The sequence below is a fragment of the Corvus kubaryi genome, unplaced genomic scaffold, assembly GCF_017639235.1.
Source record: "Corvus kubaryi isolate FWS band 111438036 unplaced genomic scaffold, C.kubaryi_AGA036_p1.0 64953, whole genome shotgun sequence".
Classification (NCBI taxonomy): Eukaryota; Metazoa; Chordata; class Aves; order Passeriformes; family Corvidae; genus Corvus; species Corvus kubaryi.
In genome coordinates, this window is record NW_024581636.1 from 1,675 (window position 1) to 27,558 (window position 25,884).

The following is a 25,884-nucleotide window of genomic DNA, read 5'->3' on the forward strand; positions in this document are numbered from 1 at the left end:
AAATTTACACATATGGAGATACAGGTTTAAAGGGAGCACAGTGAACAGTTACAACTAAAAATCTTCAATTATAAGCTTTTTCTACAATGCAGGATAATTATAACATTCCTAAGTCTGGCAATTCTTTATGTCCCAATTCTTGAGAGAAATAAGGAATAAACTCTTACTCATGTCTTTATTTTTATGAAATCAGCTAGGATTATACTATCATGAACCCTAGCAGTGCAGTTGTTAAATGTTGTGAAGTGTATGAATGCTGGACACACTTAGTGGCGCCAATACAACAAAAAGGGAGGGAAGAAATCAACTAGCCATTGAACCAAGAATATTTTATGTACAGAAATCCAGAACAAATGCCAAACCATGCATTTTTGCACATTCAATATAACAGAAGTGCGGTTGGAAGACAAATACAAGCCATGCAAAAAGTACATAACTGTTTTTCAAATAAATACAAGCATGTTTTTATAACAATTGTTTTGTTTAATGTAATTGAAATAATTTTACTGAAAAGAAAGCTACTCAGTCACACCTTTTCAGTTTTCTCCTCCTCTTTCTCCTTTTCTTTCTCCTTTTCCTCAGTCTTTTCAGATGATAAGACGACCATTGTAAGTTTTCTGACAATTTGTTTAGCTTCCACTATCTCTCGCTTGTGCTCCTCAATGATGGTATTATCCCCTGGTAGAAGCTGAAAAAACAGAACATTATATCTGAAAATTGAAGTGACCAACTGCTACTGTGGATCACCAGAGCCTGGAGAAGAACTTTGTCCTTTCTTGTTACTAATCAGACAATCTTTCAGGGAATCAGTTCCTTTTCCTTGCTACCACCATCCCCAACAGGGAATTACACTAATAACAGACTACTCTGAAATCAAGGACTCATGAGAAATAATATCACTCTACTTCTTCACAATCATTCATTGTCTGAGCCCCCTTGCCCTCTCATTTACCATTCACCTTTAGCTTTATGGTGACAATTACACACATACTCCATGGTAACATTAACACAACTCAGTGCCCTTAATCCAAATGAATATTCAAAATATTGCTCATCTAACAGGAAGAAAAATTTAATCACCATGGAAAAACAGCTAATCTACTTAGCCACACATTTTGATTGCACCTTTATTTTAAAGAAGTACCATTTAAAGCTTAGCAAATTTTTTATTTATGAGCAATGTGGATTAAACACATGTAACATCTGTTCTTTAAAAACCATCTTAGATAAAAGATAAAAGTACCTAGTATGAAAAAACCTCAGCATAGTCTTGTACTTGAGAATAATCAGGGTGAGGAATATAAAGCTACACTCAGAAATTAAGGGTTTTTTTCTGACAAACTTCAGTTTAGCTCCTGAAACCAAGATCACACTTTCCCTGCAAGTAAGTAATCAAAACTTATTGCAGTCATGACCTCTTTGATACAGTCATCTTTTCTTCTACTGTTTTTAATAAGATAAAATTTTTATTGGTTTTTCTTTGCCCAAACTGATTATAGAAGGAGGAAAGAATTCCTCCATTTCACAGAAATTTGGGGAAGAACAAATCCCACTTGGAAAGGTAAAAGTTTTAAGGATCTGCATTTTTTGAAAACACAGGAAACCTACTAAACTTCACCAAGAAGCACCTAGAGTGGAATTTCAATGGGTAAATTGCATCTCCAAGATGCCATACATTCTATGTGGCTGTGTGTATACACACACTAATTGAGAACAGTTTTTACAGGCTTGGAAGGGCAGGGAGAGCAGAGGTGGGGAGAACATTCTTAATATGAGCGATAATCCTGGCAGTGCTCTTGTATGGGAGCCACACTACGAACACCCCTTCAGACTCAACACCTACACGCTAATTATTTTACAGAAATTTTCATAGCAAGTTAAATTAAGCCTGAACTGAAAAGAGATTTAAAAAAATATATACCATTCCAAATATGCAAAAGACAGAGACTGGCAGAGAGATTCTGGAATGAGACTGAGAATCACCATCACGCAGGTGAAGAGTGCAAATGACTGCAGGGACCCTCGAGCCGTGAGACTGACAGAAAACACGCCCATACCAGCACAAGCCTGAGCTGAGATTGCACAGGCAACTGTAACCCCAAGTGTCAGGATGTTTCGTAAGCTTACAAACTTTCTTTAAAAAACAAGCATTATCATCACACATTCCTCAGTCCACACCAATTATCTGAGACATGCACTCCTACTCTTGCTCCACCCAGCACATTTTCAGCCAAAATACTCCTATGAAGCCAGAGACAGTTACTGACGAGTCAATATTGATGAGATTGTCACTAAGGCTATGAAATGCCACACGAATTAATGGCAGGACTAGCTTCCAAACCTTCCACAGATATAACTAGAACTCTTTCCTTGATTTCAGTGGAAGAGCTGAGTCTTAAAATTTCTTAAGCCTACCCATGGATATTCTGAAATTAAAAATTCTTGTATAATGTAAAATTAATCTGATAACTACAACATTCTATTAACCATTCATCAAACTGGAATGTTGGTTGGTTGATAAGACTGTCAGACTGCAGAGAATAAGTCTCTGACTGTATCTGAACATGTAAGTCCACATCCTTCCTTCAGCCTAACAAATGGTCAGAATTCTTGTAGAGAATGAGAGGCCTACTCAGGAACATGCAAGCATTTTAAAAAAATAACCCTACTATTAAACTAAAAGAATGTTTGGAGCTAATTGTCCTACCACTTTTCTCCAAAACTGAGCTTGTAAAGCAAAACTCAAAAGGTCTAGCTCTTAAGGAAGGTTACTTGGGTATTTACCTCCAACTTCCTACTCCGCCAGAAGATAAACAATCTGGAGGACGTTACACAGATAATTCAAATAAAGTTTATCAGCATTCATATTTCAATGTGTGCTTATTTGAATACATGGCATTAAGAAAGCACTGAAAATTTTAAATCATTAAATATTGTACACCTACAGGTATTACACAGAATATCATGAATCTGAAAATTTAGAAATAGGGTAAAGCATCTGATTTTCTTTTTTTCAAATGTCCTTAGCTTTGGCATCTAGCAGAGTAGTACTGTCACTTACATGAACATAAAGATCTTCCAAATCTATGAGATTATGTTGCAAAAGGACAGCAGCAACTCTGTATAAGGAGGAAGGGGTCTCACCACTTGGATCCTAAAATGGACAACATTGGAAATTTAAGAAAAAAGCAATCAGACCACAGCAGAAGGTTACGGAACAGGAACCACTCAATTCCTGTTCAAATTAAATATATTAACCCACAGTTCTCCCTGTTATCATGTTATTTAACTGCTATTACTCCCAAGTCACTAGATTTAACTGCAATACACATTCAGTATTTTCAGAAACAAAAACTTTAAACTGTCTTCACACCCTACGGCGCTTGTATGCAATTCCTAGCTATATATTTTAAAAACCCCCCTTGAGTATAATATCTAATATCAACCATGACTCTCCTGCAAACATGTTCCTCACTCCTGGGGATAAGTCTTGTTTATAATGTACAGTCTCTTTGTTCATGCCAGTCCTTACATGACTCTACAAGGTCAAGTAGAAGGTACCAAGATTATTTTCAGCTCTTTTAAGAGAACACTAAGCATTCTCCTGCAAAATACAGTAAGAGACTCCCACTCAAATAATGAAATTATTGCTTTTAATACCAGAATTTTACAACTTAAAAATTAATTTATATGGACAAAAAACCCCAAAAACAAAACCAAAAACCAAACCAACAAAAACCTGCAGAAAATGTTATTACCAACTGCAGTTCAACCACCAACCATGAAACCCAAAAATTAAGAACAGAAATACATTACCTGATAAAATTTGAATTTGAACCCAAGGATATGGCATAGAGTTTGAGGTTCACACATGTACATGTAAGACTCTATCAGTGGTACGAAGAAATCATCATACTCAGGCCTGCACTCATAGACTTCTAGGATAATATCCAAAACTCTGTTAGGATCAAGATTGAAACATCCTAGTGGAGAAGGATAGAGCAGAAAAGTTTAACATTGCTAATTTTCATCTTCATTCTGTTTCTAGAACACAAATGCATTAACTTTAAAAATTTATTCTTTTCAGTTAAACTTGAGCCTGATTTATCAATAGCAAAATAATCTGGATAAATACAGCACCAATCATTTTGACTTGCTGAATACTGAACTAGGCAAAAATACTAAAAAGGACTTCCAACCCAGATTACAGCAAAAGTAGAAATTAACACCTAAAAGGGAACATTTAATAATTAATAACCTGACCTCCCCACAGGGCCAGCAAAAGGCAAGGGCTGCTGCTTCTTCCCTTGTGCTGCCACATATATTCATTCAGTCACACAAATCAGCCAGCTAGTAATTATTTTACACCCCAAAAACTGTTCCGGTTTGAGCTAGACCCTGATCCTCCTGTCGGTACTGCCCTGTCAATTCAGCATTATTGCCAGCAGAAGAGAGAACAGTTTCTTTATTTGAAGGGGAGCAGGAGCAAAGATACAGATCAGGTCAGTTAATGCTGAAATCATACCTGTATTTTACTATATAAACTTTTCCACCAGAATTCCAGGAGACATACTTGAAGCAGAAATACTACTTTTATTCAAAAAATCCACACCTAGATATTTTCTTCATTGTGCCATGACATGTTTTATCCAGGCACATTCACTATGCAGATATATAACTGCATCAGTCTTTCCTTCCCAAAAGCCATTTCCGTTAACACTAGAACCTACTGCAATTTAAAAGAATTGACACATTGTAGGAAGTCTATTTGCAATTCCTAAAATTCCAGAAATAAAAATGTTTTATCACAAAATTCCTCAAATTGAGAGTATTTTTTCACTGTAATAACTAGCAAAACCATCCTATTTTCTTCATCCCTCCCAAAGTAAGTATTATTGTTACACGCATTTGACACTCAGGCAAAACACTTTGATAAATGAAAAATTATTTTTTGTATAAAATGGCAGTATAGCCTTTTGCCCATTACTGCACTGGCACCATATGAGACAGGCACTGGTGCAAACATCAATATATTGTACAGAACTCATTATTCAAAAAGAAAGTGTAAAACAAGGGTAATTACAGATATTTCCTGTTTTTAACATTTTGCACTTTGTGAGATTCTCATCATGACAACTTAAAAACATGGAAAAATCACTAAAAGAACTAGATAAAAGAAGAACATTTACTACTTCTCATTGGTCTTCACAAGGAATCACTCATTCAACATCTTCAAGAACAAAAGAATGCTCACTCATTGAACTGATACATTCAGTAGCAAAAAGCATTACTTTGTTATGCTCCAGTCTGCCTGCTGAGACGACAAGCACATCTTCAAAAGATGTCAAAAATCACAGCATGCATATCTGAGGCTACACCATAAATTCAGTATCTAGGGTTAAGTATGCCTACACAACATTCCCAAAATTAATTTTTCCACAGAAACAGGAATTTCAAGACCCTATAATTCTATCCAAGGTGATCTACTCTCTGTAGTCGTAAGGTCATATAGGAAAACCAATGCCCATATTCTTTCAATAAATTCCTTACCTATTAAAGATTTGATATTTTCAAGGATTAAATCACTAGTGATATTTCCAGATAAGTCTTGACCCAGTTCCGCAATGAGCTTTGCATAACCTTCATTCTCCTCTCTTAGCAAATTAAACTTCTGTTGCTTATAACTGCAAATGAACAGAAATTAAATACTGTTGTGTAACATGCATCCAGTGAAGCTTATTTATGCTCTTAGCAATTTGCTATACTAAAAAATGCTAATTTTGAAGATATTTTTAACAACTTGTCACTTACCTGAGCTATTGCAAAAACTATTAAATGCAGTAAATGAATACCTGCAGGGTAGCAAGCACTCTCCAAACAAATCCAGCTCTTCTTTCATTTCAAATGCAGACCATCAAAAAGATTAGACTTACACTTAACAGGAAAGCTTGTTCTACACACTACTCTGGAGAACTGCTCTGTGGCAGTCCGTCCTTAACCTATTCTTGTTTCAAGTGATGTTCTTTGAGACTGAAACACTGGATGCAGAGACAGAAACCAAACATACACCAAAAAAGGATAACCTATGTTGCCCAAACTAAAATAACGATATTTGCCTAGTTATGAAAACAAAACCTATTCTTAACTGATGCAAGAGCAATAATTAATTTTCTTATACTTTGTAAATTCACATGTCACAAATAAATACTAATTAATCTGCATATATGGAATCCCTGTAGCAATAGCCATATCTAACATGGGAAAGATTGCATACTTCTCAACAGTCTGAAAACTAAAGGCTAACAAAATTCTTTTGTCAATGGCAAGTTAAAGTGCAACAAAACATATCTCCCAAAGAAAACTGAGTATCTTCAAAGAAACACTGCACTTGGTAGAAAACATTGTTACCAGACTAATCATCATTGTCCCTCCCCACCCACTCCCCAAACAACCCTTGCCCCAAAACTTACAATAGTTTTGTCTTTATTTTAACAGATTTTTGATTGAACTGTTGAGACTGCTTGATAAGTCCCAGTGACTCCAGTGTCTCTGGATCTAAACGCTCCTTTAGGACAGTGTCAGATACAAGATACTAAAAAACACCAAAAACATACACCAAATTTGTCAATTACAAAGACCTAGAAACCACACAATTACTTTATGTTACATGTGCATTCTGACTAAAACAGGAAAAAGTTTACATTTTGCTTCAAACACAGAAGCAGACAAAACTGAGACACTATTAACTGAAACTAGAATTTTACAGTGGTAAATTTTATATACAAGAGCACCTTGAAGAAACAAGCCTTAGTCTAATTGCTGGTTACCAAGTATACATTGCATAGCACCCAGGGACATTACTACCAAGAACTGCGTATTTACAAAGCATATTCTCATATTCTGAGAAAGAAGTCTTGTTTTCATATTCAGAACTTTCCTACAAATCAAGCTTATTCCATGCATTTGTGAATGCTACTTCTAAAGACAAGAGGAGGTTGCATAAAGAAGTGCACCTCAAAGCATGCTTCAGAGGCAAAGTTTCAGTTGAACTTGCAGGCAGAAAATTTTAAGTTACCTCAAAACTCTTTAAAGATCTCAAAGGAGAGCTGTACTATATTCTTCTATCACAACACTTTGGAGATGAATTTTTTAATATTTGGGCATTTGGAAAACACTCTTATAGTCTTTTCCAGAGGAAAAAAAAGAAAAATCAAGCTTCAACACTCTTATTTTTCTTGTCATGTTTTGACATGCAATTTTGTCAAAAGACTTCCTAGGTGCAACTTACCAAACAGGCCAATACTAGTTGTGTAAAATGATCCCTCTTATTTTTTTCTTCTAAACAACTTGTTTCAATATCTACAAAAGAAGATGGGGAAAAGAACATTACTTGATAATTTGAGAGTTTCTTCTTTTAGTAACTATTCTGATAATTGCTAATGATAACACAAAGCAAAGCAACTTATTGATAACATAGTAGCTTCTTGCCACTTCCCACCCACTCATTCCCCATGTGGTTTGTGTAATATTTTGACAACAATTCTCACACATCCACAAGTCTCATGAAAAGGTAAAACAGAAACCAGAGGAATGCTGCAGTAATTTTTCTTGCCCTTCTCTTTGTTGCAATAATACTTATGGCAAGCATCAAAGATCAATAATAAGCACAAAACCAGAAATATGAACTGCTGAAGAGAACTGCATGATCCTGGCCTTAAGGTAATGTTCTAATCTCTTTCCCTGTGGTGTCAGAGAACTACCATTTACTGTCTGTCTGCAGTCTTTTACCAGCTATGGTTCTGTATTACCATTAATTTCTTCTGTATTGTCAACTACTGAAAGCAATTCGCTCCTATGAGAAGACAGGCTATGGAACACTGGCCAGGGAAGCAAAACTTCTAAAGCAGTTTTAAAAAAGCACATCATTACAGGAAGTGAGCAGCTGCAAAAGGAGTAGAAAACTCCATAAAAGAATGCAAGGCAGATATTACAATAAACAAACAAACAAAAAACCCACCACACATATCCACATTAAAATCAGACCCATAGAGAAAACACCAGCAACAAAAATATGAGAAAGAAGACCCTAAAGAGACTGAAAACCAGTGATGCAGCAGGGTAGAAGTGGAGGCAACAGACCAGCCAGATCAGCCTGGACCTTAGCAACCAAGACTCTCAGCCAAAGAACAAGCTACAGTAAAAAATTTGTCCAGGGAATGTGGATGAGTGGAAAACCCAAAATTCTCATATATCGAAACACATAAGGAATTGGAGAAAAAAATCCTGATAGCAGCAAATACTGATTAGAGTAAAAACGGGTTAGAGAAAACAAGCAAGAAATTGTCAAATGTCCTTCGTCCCAAAGTTTGAAACCTAGCTCCTTAGCCATACTATTCTTTGCTATTAGCGAAAGGATGGCATTTGGCTACACACTAATTTAAAGGAAAGGGGGAAAAGAAAAATAAACAGAAAAAGGAAGACAGATACACTAGTTTCAGTTATTTAAGTAGTGCAAGAAGCAGCTAATTCAAGTGTTCTAATGCAGATTAAAAAAGAAAAGGACATCAGTGTAATAATTTTTACGTAATGTAAAAACATTACGAAAACTAGTTATTACAAAATGATGATACAAGGACACAGAATTAAACAGTATGAAAAAAACAAAGTGAAAATTTATCATTCAGATGTATAAAACCAAAGCTGCACGTGCAAACTTAATGAGGTGCCTCTCTTCACAGGCAACCACAGCACAGCACATGCCTCACTCCTTCCACACAAGAACACACAGGATCTGTGGTGACCACACCAGCAAAAGAACTTTCTGAAATTTGTTGAAAAACACAGACTTGGAGCAAGACAAAAACTGCAAGCAGTTAAAGCAGGAAAAACATGAGAGAACAGCTTTAGATCAACATTACAACATAAAAATCCAGAAGTTATCACCAGAAAAAGACGCGCACATCTGCTCAGCTGGCAGAGAGTGACTTGATGCCACTCGCCTTTAGATTTCTGGACAATTAGCATAAGCTCCATTTCACTAACAGTGACTGCACAGACAAAAATATTTATAGAACACATTCTGAGGAGAAAGGATCTACCTACCAGTAAGTCAACTTTTATTTAAAATATTTAAGAATGATAACATCACTAAGTCACTGATTCCATTAGCTAACATCCAACATTCTTACAAGCTAGCTCCTTTAACTATTCTTGGCAGATCAACTTCCACTGCCTTTAATAGGCAAACTTCTGGAAACTATAACAGAACAAAGCAGAATGAAAAGACATTAACAAGTGAGGTACAGATACACTGAGGAAGAGTCAACACATGCTTTGTAAGGAGAAGTCATGCTTTACAGATTTAATGAAATTTCTTCAAGAAGCAGATACACAAAACATTAATTTCTCCAAATCTATTGCAATGCTGAAAGGAAGGGAACCCAACTTACCTAATATGCAGAATACATCAGCAAGGATAGAAGGCATGTCTTCTCGGAATTCCTAAGAAACAAAAATATCCCATTTAATGAATACAGAAATTCCAATATGCATGCTTAGAAAATTTTTGCATTGTATAAAACAACACTTCATCATAAAGTTCCAATTAATTAATAATACATATTATTTCTATTATTCATAATTCATATTAATAATGAATATGCTTAATTATTGACTAATATCTAATATAAGTGCTGTACTAATTATTGATATGTCATGAAACCCCATAACCTTGAAATGCAATTTAAGTGTAACTCGTGACCAGGGACAAAACCCCCTGGTTATTCCCTCCAACTCTTTAGCCCAAGGGAACACCCTGTGTGAGGAGCAGCAGCCCAGAGAGTGACCTGCAGTTCCTCAGGCACCAAACAGATTACTATTTCTTACAGCAACCATAGGTGCAACATTTCACACACCACCCCAATAGCAAGGTGCCCTACAGCCTTGCCTTCCCTCAACACCAATGCTCAAGTTCAAAAAACCTGAAACAGTTAAACTAGATTATTGCAACACATTTTTCCTTAATGTTCCATACAGCAACTTACCAAAAATAAGAAATCATTTCTAGAAGATTTTTAATGTATTTTTCCTAGTTTGCTTTTTTAAGAAACAGCGATATTTGGTGAGCTTGGAAGAGGAAATTACTCTTCTCCCTATTTTCTCTACTTATTCAAAGCATTTTAAGAAAAACCTTTCTCAAACAAAAAATAAGTCTAATGCATTATTTCAAAGGCCATCACAGAACTTGGACATCCCAACCGTAAAATGGCACACACACTGTCACATTGTTATAAAAACCAGTAGGTGGCATCACAGATGTGCTGCATGAGCAAGTGACATTTGTTTCTAGCATTTATTAAAAACTTCAGTCTTCACGTGCCCTTAAAAAATGGCTTAATTTTTAATTTATGCTGAAATGAACACATCTCTTCCTCACCATGAAAAATAGAGGGAAAAAATGAAACGCTGCCAGTCTACATATATATCAAGTACACACAAATGAAGAAAAAGAACTTGACAAGAATGACTTTTTAGACATGCAAAAGAAAAATCTCTTGAATATTCTCCTGCTTAGATTTCATATGGACTTTTATAAGAAAGATTTTAGTAAGTATGCAATTATTACAAATATATACTTACTATGACATCACCAAGAACATTAGAAGCTTGATCATGCTTTAAGTTTCCTCTGACAACGTGGTAAGCAAGCTCATACAAAGCCTGCTGGATATCTGTTGAAAGACAGGAGATGATTAAGGAACATATTAGATAATCCTTTATCTAACTGCTAAAGCAATGTTTACTTGCTGTCGACTTCAGACAATGGACAAGTAAAGGGGATATGTTTCCCTTACCAATAAAGGGGATTACTTTGTTATCACTGATAGATTAAAATCAATCATCAATATCTAAGATTTCATACAAGCATAAAGTGAGCGACAATTCACCTTCTCTAGAGAGTTCATGGAATAACAGTAAAATGGGAAGAAAAATTACCATCCTGCATACAGTAACTTGAGTGTTCACAGTTGGCTTAACAAAGAAACCTTTACCTTGTAATTCACACAAATATCATATTATACATACATAGAAAACATTCCAGTACTTTCCTAGTCATGTCTCATCAGATATGCTCTCAAAAACCATTTAGCTAGAAGAAAGTAAAATTTAATTGGAGAAAAAATGCTTGATTAGGATTATTTTTTATTTCATTTTTTATGGAAAGTCTCCTATAACTCAAGAATGCAACCTTACAAATGCTTGTAATAAGCTGAAGCACTAAACAGAGGTATTCCACTTGAGAAAAAGCTTGCAGTGTTAAACATGGTGGCTGAAAAACCAGCTGTGAAAAACATGTAAGGTTCTTAAGTAAGACACAAAAAATGTTGTGTTTTTACTCTATGAAAAATAACAAACTCCCATGCTTTCACCGTGCACTTTTACCACATGGTTTGCTCAATAAACCATATTCACTAACAAGTTATACAGATCTTAATGCCTTAAACCAAGTACTCAATAACATGGTGACTACAAACCACTGTGGGTGAATTAAAACAATTTGTTTTTTAAATAGATAATCTCACATTTGCACACATTAGGGTTCATATATTTAACTTCTATTTTAACATCTAGTTGTATGCCGAGTTTGCAACGTGGAATTCCATTTTCTACAGCACAGAACAAATATTGGGCAATGCTGCCACAACTCACTGCAAAGAAATCTCTGGATGTCCGAAAGCAATCCTTGTGGTGGATGTTTGTATTTGTAGAATTCACCCTCAGCAGGCACTAATGGTCACCACACATGAATGATGACCACCATACATGAATGACACACATACATGCAAAGGTACCATAATCAACTGTTTCCAGGCTTTTTTTTAATTTAACTAAAATCAACCAACAACCACACAACTTACCTCTGAAACCCACATCATGGTTTTTGTTTTCACTGAGAGCACGACACAGCTGCACACTAAAATAAAACAAATATTTTAAAAAACCCCATTAGATATTGGCATACACACACAAATGTTTTGGGGTTCTTTTTTTGGTTGATGCTCTGGCTAAAACAGCTTTAGATTTGGGCAGTTTAAATGAATGACTACATTTTAATTTTTCCAAAGTAAACCCTAATTCAGAGAACTTAAACAGCAAAGAAACACAAGACTCCCAATAGATCTTATACACATATAAATATTCTTCCTAACATTACACCTCCTTGAGAAAAGTAAGAACATGAGGCAACGTGAAAGCATGGAAGTACTAGCAATAACCTACTGTCATTATCCAATAAGGAAATGCTTCTCACAGAATTACTATGACTATGGTAGTTTTCAAACTCTTGTCTGTAAAAAACTTTTACCATTAAACTATTTGCATTATTTCCTCATGCAATGTTTTACCAAGAGTAAGACAGAATTTTTCTTTATTCTAGTCCCTAAAAGAATCCACTCTAGGAAGCAAAAACCTGTCATGTTGCATTGTCACTGCTTGCTCCCAGGGCTCCCTCAACCAAACAGCCACATGCAAAAAGCACTCTAACTACTGTGCAGACTGTTACACAGCATAAAGTAATAGTTTTCTGTGTTATAAAATAAATGCTTAAAGAGCAGGCTTCCTCACTACACTGACAGCTCAGAAATGGACATACTTCCAAGACATAAGGATCTTCCCTCTTCTCTACCACTACTGTCACCCCAGTGTGAGGTTTCAAAAGCAGTTTCATATTTAAAAGTGACAGTATTTTTAAAAGGGTAGTTATTTACCTTTATTATAACAGACACCAGGGAATATTTCAAGAACTTTTGTCACATTTGCACATTTTCAACCAAAAGTTCACATATTTTTCAAAGTATCTTTCATGTGCAGAAAGTGAGGAAGGTATCAGAGCTATGCCTCATTCCTACATAAGATGGCAAGACTACAGTTTGCTGTGGGAGCCATTTTAAGCTGGTTCAAATAAGGCAGATATGTACAATTATTAGAGGCTTATCACAAAAAATAAACAGTAAAAAATAGTTCTGTAGCAATCCATTACTCATTCTATTTGCATCCTATATAGATTATCACTTCTCTAGCAGGACTAAACAGCTGTTCTAGCCATCAAAGGATTATAATTAGCAAATATAAGGTACACACACCCTTTGAAGACAACTGGAAACTACAGAGTTTCACACATAACATTATCAATAGAAACATAAAAGCTCAGCAAAAAGCAAAGGTGTGGCTGAGATGTCCCAAACGCTATAAGAGAATGCAATATTCTCGTTATTCTGGAAATAACCAGAATAGAGACAGCAAAACAGGGGAATATTTTATTTTTCATGAATGGTAAGTAAATATTTTTTTAAAGAATATATTTTTCCCCGGGCTCTCCCAAAAGAGTGTATAAATTCAATAAAAATCAATTTTCTGAAATTTTAATTACTCCTTCAGAGAAGGTACCCTATAAGCAGTCGTTTCTAAGTTCTGTATACAAATAACAGTAAAGTGAAACATCAGATTCCAAAAAAAACTATCTGAGCTACATGCTTTGACTCCTATGTCCTAAGATAATATCCTCAACAAGGTTACAAGAGCAACAACCCTGTCTGCTTGGACTGATGAGTTCATTTAAGTACATCTTGAAACCAGAGTTTCAACCTCTTCCCATTCCCTTTCCAGCAGTATCAAAATAGTATTAACAACTTCACATTACTTTAAGACACAAATCTGTTTGATCAATATAGTAAGAAACTCTAAGATGAATCTGCAAAACAACATGCTTAATATTTGCAATTAGAACCCCCTGAATTTTTAAATTGGAGAAAAACAAAAGAAGGCAAAAATATTTCTTTTTATGCTTCTATTCTTTTCTAGAGGCACTCTCTCAAAGGAAAACCACCTTTCCTGTAGGTGCTGCCAGGTAGCACAGCTGCACTGATTTAATGGTTTGTTGCTGCAGAAACGGAACACATTCACCAATACTTCCTCCCTTCTCAGTACACAGTTTTAGCCCTCCCATCAGTTACATCAGTACAACTGACAAACCTGGCAGAAAACTGGTCAAAACCCAAGTCTTCAGCCACATCTGCAAGTTGAAGCACTTACCAGGAGGCCATAGAGGCACCCTGGTGACTGAAGACAAGGCAGAAGCCCTCCTTTCCAGTAACAACAAGCTGAGAGATTAGCTCATCTAGTCTCAGCTGAGTGCATAAAATTAAAACAGTTGAACCTTCACAAGAAAAGAAATATCAATGCTGGTACAGTCTGGTAAGTGTTCATTTGACACTTATTACTCTGACCTGGTAGCTCATTGCTGCCAGCTTAGGATGGAGAACTTCCCTGCTCTACTAAAACCTACATCTCTTAATCTGAAAGTAAAACTGTGTAATGCATGTAGGATACAATTAAAAAATAGGATAACCTAGAAAGCAAAAATCTTTTTAAAAAAACCCACAGAATCACTTTTGAAAATCACGGTTTCAAAATTAAATTTATTTTGGACTATGATGGGATAGATTTGCTTAAAACACAAATTCTGAAGCAGTGTGAACAAGTTTGCATGGCAGAGGCAGCACCGGAACTGAGGCCTCCCAACTCATACAGCACGTCCTATAACCTCCATTTCACTCCCACACGTGGATTAAAGCAGTAATTATCACAAAGTGCATGTGCCTGCTAGTATTTAAGTATATGCATAATTCAACTGATGTAGGTAGTTCTTTAGTTGAGATAAAGTACAATCAATTGCATTTTGCAGTCAGGGTGGCACAACTACAACTAAACTCTTTTCCTGATTCTCAGCTCTTCACTTACATGAGCAATGTTACAGTGTTGAGTTGGAGTAACAAAGAAGCTGGAAGTGCCTGAAAGATCCAGTCTCAAAAATTTCACATTCACAGAATGTTAAGCTTCTTCAGTTTACCTTGAGGCTTAAAATATTGCATAAACTGCCAGGCAAGTACTTTATTAAAGCCCTCCATCCATGCTAAATGCTCCTTGATGTGTTGAATCTCTCACAAAACAAGGTAAGGTACCAGTTCCTATCTGTGTTATAAATGTCCATGTGGGCTACAGTCATAGACCAGCAACTTTTTGTGGAAAACACAACAATTTTCCTACAAGGACAGTACACACAAATTGGTCTACAGTAGTCATAAGTAGTCACCCTCAGACTTCATCTGTATACCAGTATCTGGCAGTAGCAAATAAATGAACATAATTTAGTAAACTGTACTTAGAGAATGATCTGAACAAAAAGTGACAGGTAAGATGACTACATCCTGACCAATGTAGTTTTGGCAGGTACACACACTTGAAACTACTACATTTACGTATTTGTATTAGATACTATTACACACCAGTAGCTTGATTAATTAAATTCAAAGCGTGTACAGTTTTGAACAATGTCTCTGAACAATGTCTTGGAAGCAAATGGTCACTGCTGCATTACTAATTAACATTACGACACTCTAAGACACACAAAATCCTTACCTTCTGACTTCTGGATAGTACTGTTAAATCATGACAAGTTGATCACATGATCAAAAATATCACACCATTAAAAAAAAAATAGAGTAATTATCTTAAGCATCCATTATTAATCCCAGTAGAAGTTGAAATGCCAAATTAAAACAAACTATCTACTTCTCTCAATATAGTTTCATATTCCCCCAAAACACAGAAATGTGCTTTCATTTAGATAACTACTAACTGCCAAAGTAGTATCTCAACTGATCTGGTCAGATCATGTAAGCCATTTAATGCTCCAGCAAGTAAGTATTTTTTTCCATAAGAACTAGTCTTTTCTACTAATTATGAAGGGGTTTTATCCCCTTAAAAAGCCTACAAAAACCTTAGAAATTTTTGTAAATCTTCTATTTGTTAGTAATGTCCATTCTGTTCGTCCACAGTATCCTTCCCCTTCCCACTTTTCTAACATCATTATAATGCGCTGTCTTAACTTTGAACCACAAAGCCCAAGAGTGAACTTAAGCCTAGAACTAATTTTTATTCTTGGGCATACTGGCATTAGATAAATAATTCAATAAAAATAAGTAGTGTCATTGCATTTTATTCCCTTTTTACTTTAACAACATTTCATGTGTTTCATTCTGAAATGATAGCATCCTAGCTCTGTTTTCCTCTAGTAAATCAGGAGATAGGAAGTTTTGGAAAAAGAAACACAAAGTTACGCACTGAAGACTCTCCCAATAAAGTCGGCTTCCTAAAAAGTTCTCTAAGTATTCCCTACAGGTATATACTCTAAATTCTATAAAATAAGTTCATGCATATTCCTCGGATTTATAAAGCTACCACTGCAAAACCAGACAACTGTTATCCAGACACAATTACACTTCTTTTAAAACATATGGCCTCATCTGCAAACTGCTCCTTAAGTCGTGCCTGGAACAGCATTTAAGCAGTATTCCAGATGAAGTCCAAGTACCACAAATACAGGAATTTAGCTAATCATTTTGTTTTATTGGTCCCACAGCAGATGAACACCTTCTTCCCATCAGAACTCAGCAGAAGTTCTGCTCTGAGGGGAGAAAAGAACCATAAAAGGTTTTATCATGGTCAAAAGCTGAGGTAACTTGCCTCTTAAAAAGCTCAGAGTGCTGAGAATTCAGTGTGAACAGTGCAGTTGCCATTATATGATCAGCTATGAAATGTCTGTCCTCGTGCAAACTCCACACAATCTCTCAACATGTTCAACTTGCATACTAACATGATAATGGTTCTAGCATAATTCAAACCAAAAATTACATGGCTATAAAGGGGGCCCCCTTCACTACAAAATGGAGGCTCTGGAGACAACAGTGTTTTGTGCAGGGATTCTCTACATTCTCTAATCTCCAACCCAGTGCCTTTTCCTTCATGCACAAGGAATATTCATTGCTAAGCTGCACAACCTTTCAAAAAACATGAACAGAAGAAAATACTAAAATGAGCGCTTATCAAAAGTGTTTCTCTAAGTGATCCCTTTAACACCCATATTTAAAACTGCAGGATTTTTTACTTACAACAAAAAACAGAAGCGCATGGAAGAATTAAAATAAGAGTGCATAAAAAACATATAGTTAATGCAGAGGACACCCCTGTCCAAACTAACAGAGTAACGTGAAATGGCCAAACTGGCGAATTACCTACCCCCTGAAGAGCTGTATTCCTGAAACACAGCATTTAGTGAACCTGCCACATTAAGATGGCTTAAAACAGAAACAGGCCCAGGATAGAAAGCTCCTGGCACACCTGGATTAATTTGGGAGGCTGCAACCGGACCCCTCCGCGCACAAAGGTTACTTTGTAGGATAGAACAAGCATGACTACCTGATCATATTTTGCCTAGGTCAAAGAATACGGGGCCAGTCCCCTCGGAATCGGTAAAAAGGTGGGAACAGGGGCTGAGGCCTTTGCCAGGAAGGTCAGTACCGTAGAGTCACCAACACAGGAACGCTTCAGGGTCCGTATTACGCCGGGGGCCGGCTGAAGATGAGACTGACCCCCAACAAATGTGGCCCAGAGGCTGGAAGGGGGCGCTCGGGGAGCCGGGAAAGCTGGGCCCCGCTACGGGGGCCGACTGTCGGCGGAGGGCGGCAGCACCCGCCGACGGTTGGGTGGCCCAGGCCCTCCTCCCGACCACGGTTTCGACCCTACACCCAGCAGCAAGGACGCAGCCCCGACCGACGTCCTCTCCGCCGTCCCCCGCCTCCCTCCCGCAGGCCGCAGCGCCCCATCCCTCCCCGCGGCGAGGCCCCACACTCACAACTCGCTCTTGCCGCCTTTCTCCCAGTTCTTTATCCACTCGGCCGGGAGCAGCGCCGCCATCTTCCCCGTGTAGCGCCGAGGGCCCGGATGGAGCAGCGGCGGCGCCGGGTCAGAGGGGACGGACGGGCCGCGAGAAACCGCGGGACGCGGCCGCGCCGTACGGGGAGGCGGCGGGGCGGACTGCGCCTGTGCGCGGGGGCCGCGGGGCGGTGCCACGGCCGCGCGTGTGCGTTAGAACCGCGGGGCGGGGTGGGGTGCGGTGCCTCGCGCGCGTGCGCGTTAAAGCCCCGGGGTGTGCGGGGCGCCGCGTGTGTGCGGTGTGTGCGCGTTAGAGCTGAGTGTGTGCGGTGTGTGCGCGTTAGAGCCGAGTGTGTGCCGCGCCGTGCGCGTTGGAGCCGAGTGTGTGCGGTGTGTGCGCTTTGGAGCCGAGTGTGTGCGATGTGCCGCGCCGTGCGCGTTGGAGCCGAGTGTGTGCGGTGGAACCGAGGTGTGGGGCGGGGTGTCCCGCGTGTCGCTTGTGTGCGTTCGTACCGCGAGGCGCTCCGTGCGCATGTGCGTTGCGGTCGTGGGGCGCGATGTGCTGCGCGTGTGCGTTGAGCACCGCCAGCCCCGAGTGTGGCGGGAGGTGTGAGATGTCTGCTCGCAAAAATGGCGAGAACGGTAAATCGTTTCGATAAATAAAGGGTTAAAAAAGGGTTTGTGAAAAATTACTGTGACACATCTGAATGGTCTCTCCGACATGAGCTCTTCGGACAAACTATTGTATGGATGTCGTCTTCCGAGTGTTACCCCTAATGCGTGTGCCTATATTACGTGTCACTCATCTCCATTAAGTTTCCGCAAGTTGTTCTGTGTTCACTGCAGTTGCTAATTGGGATATAAGGGTTAAAATACTCCATTTGGTCAGGCAGCACATGTTTTTAGTCTTTCCAGACATTCCTCTTCAAGTTTTTTTTTCACTTACGTTCTCTTCAGTCTCGTACGTGCTTCCTCCTCTACTGAAGTGTAAATTGTTTCACAAATACGACGAAACTTCAAAAAATGGGGAATTTGAATTAAAATCAGAAGGGGAGGCCTCAGTGCCCCTGTGCCTGTAGCACTGCCAGCACTTCTGTGCTCTCTGCCTTGTGCTGTGTTCTCCACACTGAACTGAAACGTACAGCTTGCAAGCACTTGGTGTAAGAGTGTTTTCCACTCACAAAATAGCTCTGATCAGAAAATCTGTCATTTTAGCAAATTTACATAACTCTGCCTGAGAGAGGGAATAGTGTTGTTTCAATTATTATTCACAGCCAGTGCCTGCAAGCTATATATTGCGCAGAATGCTGGTGTTCTTGGGCCCTATGTACACCTTCTACAAAGGGACCTATTATAGCCCCTAAACTTTGCTCTAAACACCAGTAATAAAGGAGGCAGATTCTCTGTTTCTCATACTTACATTTTAAATTAGATACAGACCACGTTCCAGGCATACCATATGCAGTGTGATAGAAGATACACTCAGTTTACAAGTGCCTAACATATTTATGATAGGTTATTTTAAAAAATACGTATATATATTTAAAACATACGTGCGGATGGTAAGAGGCACAGAATTGCAGACCTAAGGAGTAATATGAGAGGGTATTATAAGCAAGTACAATAACTATTTAGAAGATAAACCTAAGAGACACATAAACAGAAAACAAGAATCTAGCAAAAGATATTTGGTGCAAGGATACATGTAGGAGTAGCTGTGTAAGGTCTGAATGTAAAAATATGAGATTTTGCCTTCATGTACCAAGTTTACTTAAGGAATTTAACCACTTCTTTCTTGAAGTATATTGGTTATAGACTGGGACAGGCTGAAAATAAAAGATAGTACATGCTATGTAGAAATACATGTGACAGAAACAATTTTAAAATCTACTCCGAGAAGAGTCTGATTCCGCAATATTTCTATGGTACTATACAAAATATTTAATGGTAGGATTTATATAAAACATACTCTAGTTAATTAATACACATGATATATATGACATATAACCTCTAAAACATAGACAATCATGCATTTTAATAAAGTAATGTAGGCAAAGCAAAATATTTTAAAAATAAGTATGCACCAATTCCTCTTCAGAATAATATGTTATTGACACAGAGTAGTCTTTGTTCCAGGCTATAAAGTCATATTCAGTTTTGCCTTATCCTTGCTTTTGTGATGGACATCTTTATGTAGTGAAACATCTTTCTCGGTACCACCTGATGTTAGCTGAATTGTGAGGAATTCCTAGGTTAAAAAATAAGATTTATATTTTAGTTTTATAAAATAGCTTTTATAGTTTAGTCTTCATCTTTTCATGAGGCTTTTGTGTGCTAGAAAAAGCATTCTGGGCATCCTAAGATTCATATAAATGAGTAAGAGAACCTTGTTAAAAGCCAGGACAGCTTTGTGTTTCCTTCTGTTGTTTCTACAGGTTGACATTTACCTTTCTGAATAATGGAATAAAATGAAATTTTGAAAAGAAGGAAAAATGATGCCTGCAAAGGCAGGATATGTCACAGCACAGTCTTAAGTCACCTACTGTGCTTCCTGTCTGAATAAAGAAGTACTCTGCAGGCTTTGTCCCAGCTACATTAAAGGAAATGCCTGTGTCACCACTGTGGTAACAGCTGGATAGCAGCGGGAAATTATTTAACTGAACAGTAAATACAAGGTTTTCAAGAGTGTAGTACATTATCCAGCAAATAAATAGCTAGAAAAATATCAGTGGTAATTGGATCTCCTAAAATTGTATTTTTTCTTGTTTTTTTTTTTAAATAAACACTACAGACATCCATTGGGAGAGCTGGAAATGTACAAAAGCAGAAGAAATAAAACATCCAACAGCTCATTTCCTTTGTATTAACCTGCTCCATGGAATTTATGTGACAGGGCATAACTTTATTATCTGCTATGAGGAATTGAGTGCTTTACTTTTTCTGCACAGACAATTAATAATGACTTTTTGGAATAAAATATCTTTTATTATTTGGCTTTTGTATTATGTCCATGTAAGAACTAATTGTTCTAAATTCCCTTTTTTAAAAAAACAAAAACATCAGTAATTGTTTCGTGATTGCTCTTGTTCTTTTTCTCTAGACATTTCCTAAATTCTCACATGGAAGAAATAAAGATATCAAGAAGACATGCTTCCACATTATTCAGATGATTTCGATTTGGTAAATGCTCTTTAGGCAAGTAAAAATTCTAAACATTAGCTAATACCAGCTGTTTCCATTCATCTGGACAACCGAAATGAGAAACATTCTCAGACAGTGATTGTCAAACACATCATGCAACTTTTGGGCTTTTTCATAGCTAAGCTCAGTGTCACTGCATCATCCTGAGCTATAAAATGTCCCAGATTTAATTAAGATCAGTGGATGTGGAGGATCACACTGTTTTGGAAAGCTTTGCTTGTTTTCAGCTCACAGAAATCAGTGTTGTTTCAGTCAGAGTTGTTTGTTTTTCTTACCACTTGCCAACACAGGCAAGAGCCAACTGTAGATTTAGATTCCATTTCCAAACCTGATTGACCTGCAAGTCTTCTGGTCAAGGCTTAACTTGTTGGTTCTGTGTATGTTTGTGCAACCTGCTGGTGAATAATGAAAGGCAGAAGACTAATTAAACTCTTCTGCATAATGCCTATGAAGAAGGGGCTTTGCTAAAAATGGTGCTGTGAGCAATGCCTGGAGTAATGTGATTGGAACAGCATTCGGTAGGCAGCAGATCAGTTATTTGCTTGACAATATGTTTCACTACTTCAGTGTGTATTTCTCTCTCATCAGAGCATATAGCGCTAAAGAATACGGTTTAGTTTTTTCTGATTAGCATTGACAAGGAAAGACAAAAAGACCCCCCCAAAATCTGTTTCAGCAGCAGCTTTGAGCAATGGAGAAACCTACAACAACAGGGAAAAGGATAGTTATTTCTTTAATGACAGTGTCACCGAATGGCAAAATGTTAGTGCAGAAGTGGAGATCTGTGAGACACTTACTGCTGGGATTCATTTGAAGAATGAAGACAAACTGATCTAATGGGTTTTTCTCCCAGCTTGTGCTGGAACTATTGCATGAACAATTCCTGCTTGCCTGCTCCGAAGAATGATGGCACAATAAAAAACTAATAAATTAATTAGGCGACATTTTGTCTTTCAGTACATACACCTTCCTTGAAAATGCCACATCAAGGTCAATTACTGGAATTTCAAGAGTATGTCAGGTGTGAAAATAACAAAAAAAAATTCTATGAATTTTGCATATTTTGCAAGCTTAGCAGTGACAGTATCACTGGCAGTGTAATTTGGAGTCTTGTAGCACTTTCTAAATCCATTAGTGCAGAAAGGCAGAGTACAACTTGCAAAGCAGATACTCCTGGGCTCACAGCTCATCATTCAGTCATTGATCTAATAGCTGGATATTCTTCAGGATGGGGCTCTGTATCATTACGCCTCTTGGATTACACACATATCCCACAAAAAAATGGGATGACTTACTGCGTTCTGCTGCCAAAATCCCTTTGAGAGCTTCAGCCTGTAACGAATCTGTGGTCACACACACAAAGAGTTTGTTGTATCAGCTGCCTAGCAGTGTCTGTCCAGTGTTGGGAGAGCCAGGCAGCCCATGCTGGTGTCCCAGCAGCTGTGCAGCCTGTGCTTGCAGTTTGTCCTTCTGCCCCTCTCCGCTGGCCTGTGTGCAGAGAAGCTCCAGGTGGCTGGAGCTTCTGGGGAGGGTTGGCTGAGTGCTGGTGATGCAGGAAGTGTAGGAAGCTGATGTTTGCAAACAGTCACCACTTATCAGTGGGTGGGTGTGGAGGGCTGTGAGCCCTTGGCACAAGAGCCCTCTGCGCTCCCTTAGAGGAGAGAGGCCTAAGTGTAAAAAGACTACCAGAGATAAGCAACCTTCCTCGGATCATGGTGACAAAGTGAACCACCCCCAGCATGCCTTGTTTCTATGTGGTGATAGCCTGTACCCAGTTGGCTAGCTGGTTTCTACTCCACCCCCTGCCTTTCCCATAAAAAGCCCCTGTTTCTGCCTCAGTTAGGGAGTCTTTGTCTCTGCCTTTCCCTCCACAGGGGCTGCTGGACAATAAAAGCTACCTCTGTGGAGTTACCAAATGAGGCTCCTGTCTCTCTGTTCCCGAGTTCGCCTTGGGTGATTTCACAAAGCTGAATCACAAGAGCTGGAATCACTTGTAGCAGAGAAGTTGCTACACTTGCTGAAATCCCGTGCTGCCCAGGGAGGCCTGCCATCGCCCCTGGAGGAGTTGCTCTTTGCAGGATGCTCTCTCTAGGAAGGTTGTGGCATACCGGTGCTGACCAGCATCGGACCCCCTGTGATAGGTGGGCAGTATCTGCAGTTTGCCAGAGCTATTGGTGTGGCTGTTAGTGAAGTTGGCAGGCACTTATCCCATGGCATAGTTGCCTTGTGCTGGTTTATTGTAAGGGGTTAACGGTATTAGTGCATTGAGAGAATGTGAAGGTTTGAAGATAAAACCTGAATTTGGTAAATCAAACTCTTACCAACACGGTCCACACCCTTGTTTGAGTTGTGTACCCCACATACCAAGTATGTTAAAATTAAAGTGTGCCTGTGGCTAATGGTAACCAAGTCAGAGAAATTCTGAACCCCTACCTAAACTTGGGGTTTGCAGATACTGTTAGGAGTCAAAGAAGCTATTTCTGAAACTCTCAGTCGTGATTCCTCATTCTTGACCCCAGCCTGGAAAGCCGTCTGGGGCACCTTGTCTGTTGCTCTCTGTTCTGCTGCTGCATCTCTTTCTGATCGTTTGAGTGAGTTCAAGGTCAGAAGGTACTTAATTAAATACACCTGCCTTTGACATGTGAAGAATTTTTTTTTTTTAGCTTCTACAGAAATATAAAGCATTTAATAAATTTACTCTGCTAAGATTTGGATGGTCATGTTGAGTTGCCCACATATATAATAATTCTCAGACATCATCAACAGGATGTGGGGAAAATTAATGACCAAAGTGATCAGTTAAAGGGACGTGTTTGTTAACCACAGCATTCCTCTTTGCTCCTCTCTGTCTCTTTTCTCCTATCGGGGCATAAATGTGGAAGCATGCAGGGAATAGGGAAGCATTGCCTTGAACTTGCCATTTTTGTACTTATTATATCAGACTTACATAGTGCCTGTGTGCCAGCACTAATATTCCAGCATGAAGGAATTATGAATAGAAAACCATGTATGTAGTCATATGTCACATGCTTGCTAAGTCCAAAGTCCTGGCTCTAGATAATTATTTCTTGCATTAATCAGTTCAAACAGAACTAAGATAAATCACTAGTTGCATTTCCTCTTCATTTGGCATTTATCTTAGCTTGTCTGCTCAGTGAATTGTGAAAGAAAGTAAACAGTTTGTCTCTGATTTGACACCACACTGAAGTGAACTGAAAAGTAGTTTCAGCAGTAGCATACTAAGACATCAAATGAAGATTTGGTTTTTACATGCTTAGATGCTAACTTTCCCATAGGGCATGTATTATCAAGTTCAGTACTGTTGCCATTATTTGATGGCTTTAGTTTTAATGAGATGGTATTTTATTGCATTGTCTGATCAGCAATGGATTTGGGAGTTACAGGAATGTTTGTCTTGCATAAGATTTCATTGCTGAAGTTGAAAAGGCTCATCATGTTTTTTCAGCTTTTCCTGTTTCTGTACTATAATTATGCCTCTATTTTTCTCAAACTTCCCTTCAGACTCCTCCACTCCCTTAATGAAAATGTAATGAGAATGATGTTTATCACCTGCTTGCAACAAAAAGAAGGAAAGAATGTGCTGTAATAGTAAATGCTGTGGATAAAGAGAAAGAGTGTCCCATTTTGGAAGAGAGAATTAGGTTTGATTTTCTGTGGACCAGCATACAAATGCATGGCTTTCCTATCAAATGACTGCATCTCTTCTTCCAATGGTAGTGAAAGCACTGGATATAATTCAAGGGAAAAGACAGCTTTCAGACGTCTGTTACTTATTAGTTATTTGATTTTCTATTGTCATATTCATGAGAAAATGTTCCTTGTCAAGGCGCCATTTTGTCATTTTTCCATATTTGATTTTCTTCTTTGCTGCACATCTGAAATCTTAGCTCTGGATTGCAAAGGTTTTTTCACTCCATTCATTCATCTGGTATTAACGGTCCAATTGATTAGTTAATGAGATGAGTAGGAAATAAATTGCATTAATTTCTTAGGGATAATGTCAACAAACACAGTTTTCTGTGTGAACCTCTGTGACGCATGACCCATTGTTGACTGAACAGTTTGTGTCAAAGAACTATGTGCTAAGTCCAGCTTATGTTTATCTGGCTCAAACAGGTTGTAACTGACTGAAATTTTTAACATGATTGTGTAAAGAAAATTTCAAGGATACTGTACTTTTGGTATGATCTGATTTTTTCAGTTTTATTTTATCTCATATTTTTTGATGGAAAGGTTTTCAGGAGGCGATCTAATTCAACCTCCTGCAGGGATGGGAGCCTTTCAATTTAAACTTTTACCATAGTTTTTGATTTAGACATCAAAACCTGAAAGTGGGTGTCTGCAAAACCACTTTGTGACCTCTGAAAACAATCTGCTTCATCTGGAGAAGTATCAAACCTCAACAGAGCAAGGGCCCTTGTGAAAATCACTGCTAATGAATGTATTAATAATGTGGTATTACAAGGACTTAGAAGATTAAATATTCATGTTCACATTGCAGTGTTAAGGTGCAAACCTCTTATTGTGCCAAAGATTCTTAAATAAATGATCTGGCTTTGGTCTGCTGTGGAATAAGTTTAGATGGATGTGACTCAGTACAGCTGTTTATTTCTTATAGGCTCCACATCACCATTGTGCTACATCACTAAGTATGTTATAGATAGTGGGTCATTCTTTTCTGAACGAAGAGCAAGTGGTATGTGGAATTGCATCCTAAGTTATTGAGTACTGTTGTTGATTACTGAATAATCATTATCCGTTTTTTCTATTCAATCAAAGTGAGTTTGTTACTATTTCATTACTTTCTGTATACTATAGTTACTTGTAATAACTAGAAGCTTTGAATCAAACTGGGACCTTAGTAGGTGCTAGACAACAAAGTGAGAAGCA

General features: G+C 38.1%; 1 protein-coding gene across 1 annotated transcript; it reads right to left on the bottom strand.

The window, feature by feature from the left end:
• Window positions 1-513: 513 nt before the first annotated feature.
• On the bottom strand, window positions 514-17,968 carry LOC121672776 (THO complex subunit 2-like). Its single transcript, XM_042045611.1, has 10 exons — window positions 17,753-17,968; window positions 11,919-11,974; window positions 10,639-10,730; window positions 9,450-9,501; window positions 7,289-7,359; window positions 6,471-6,592; window positions 5,551-5,684; window positions 3,817-3,983; window positions 3,062-3,154; window positions 514-688 (listed from the first exon to the last, which is right to left on the bottom strand). Exons 1-10 carry the CDS (start codon window positions 17,812-17,814, stop codon window positions 527-529), a joined length of 1,011 nt encoding a protein of 336 aa, XP_041901545.1. The 5' UTR covers window positions 17,815-17,968; the 3' UTR covers window positions 514-526.
• Window positions 17,969-25,884: the final 7,916 nt, after the last annotated feature.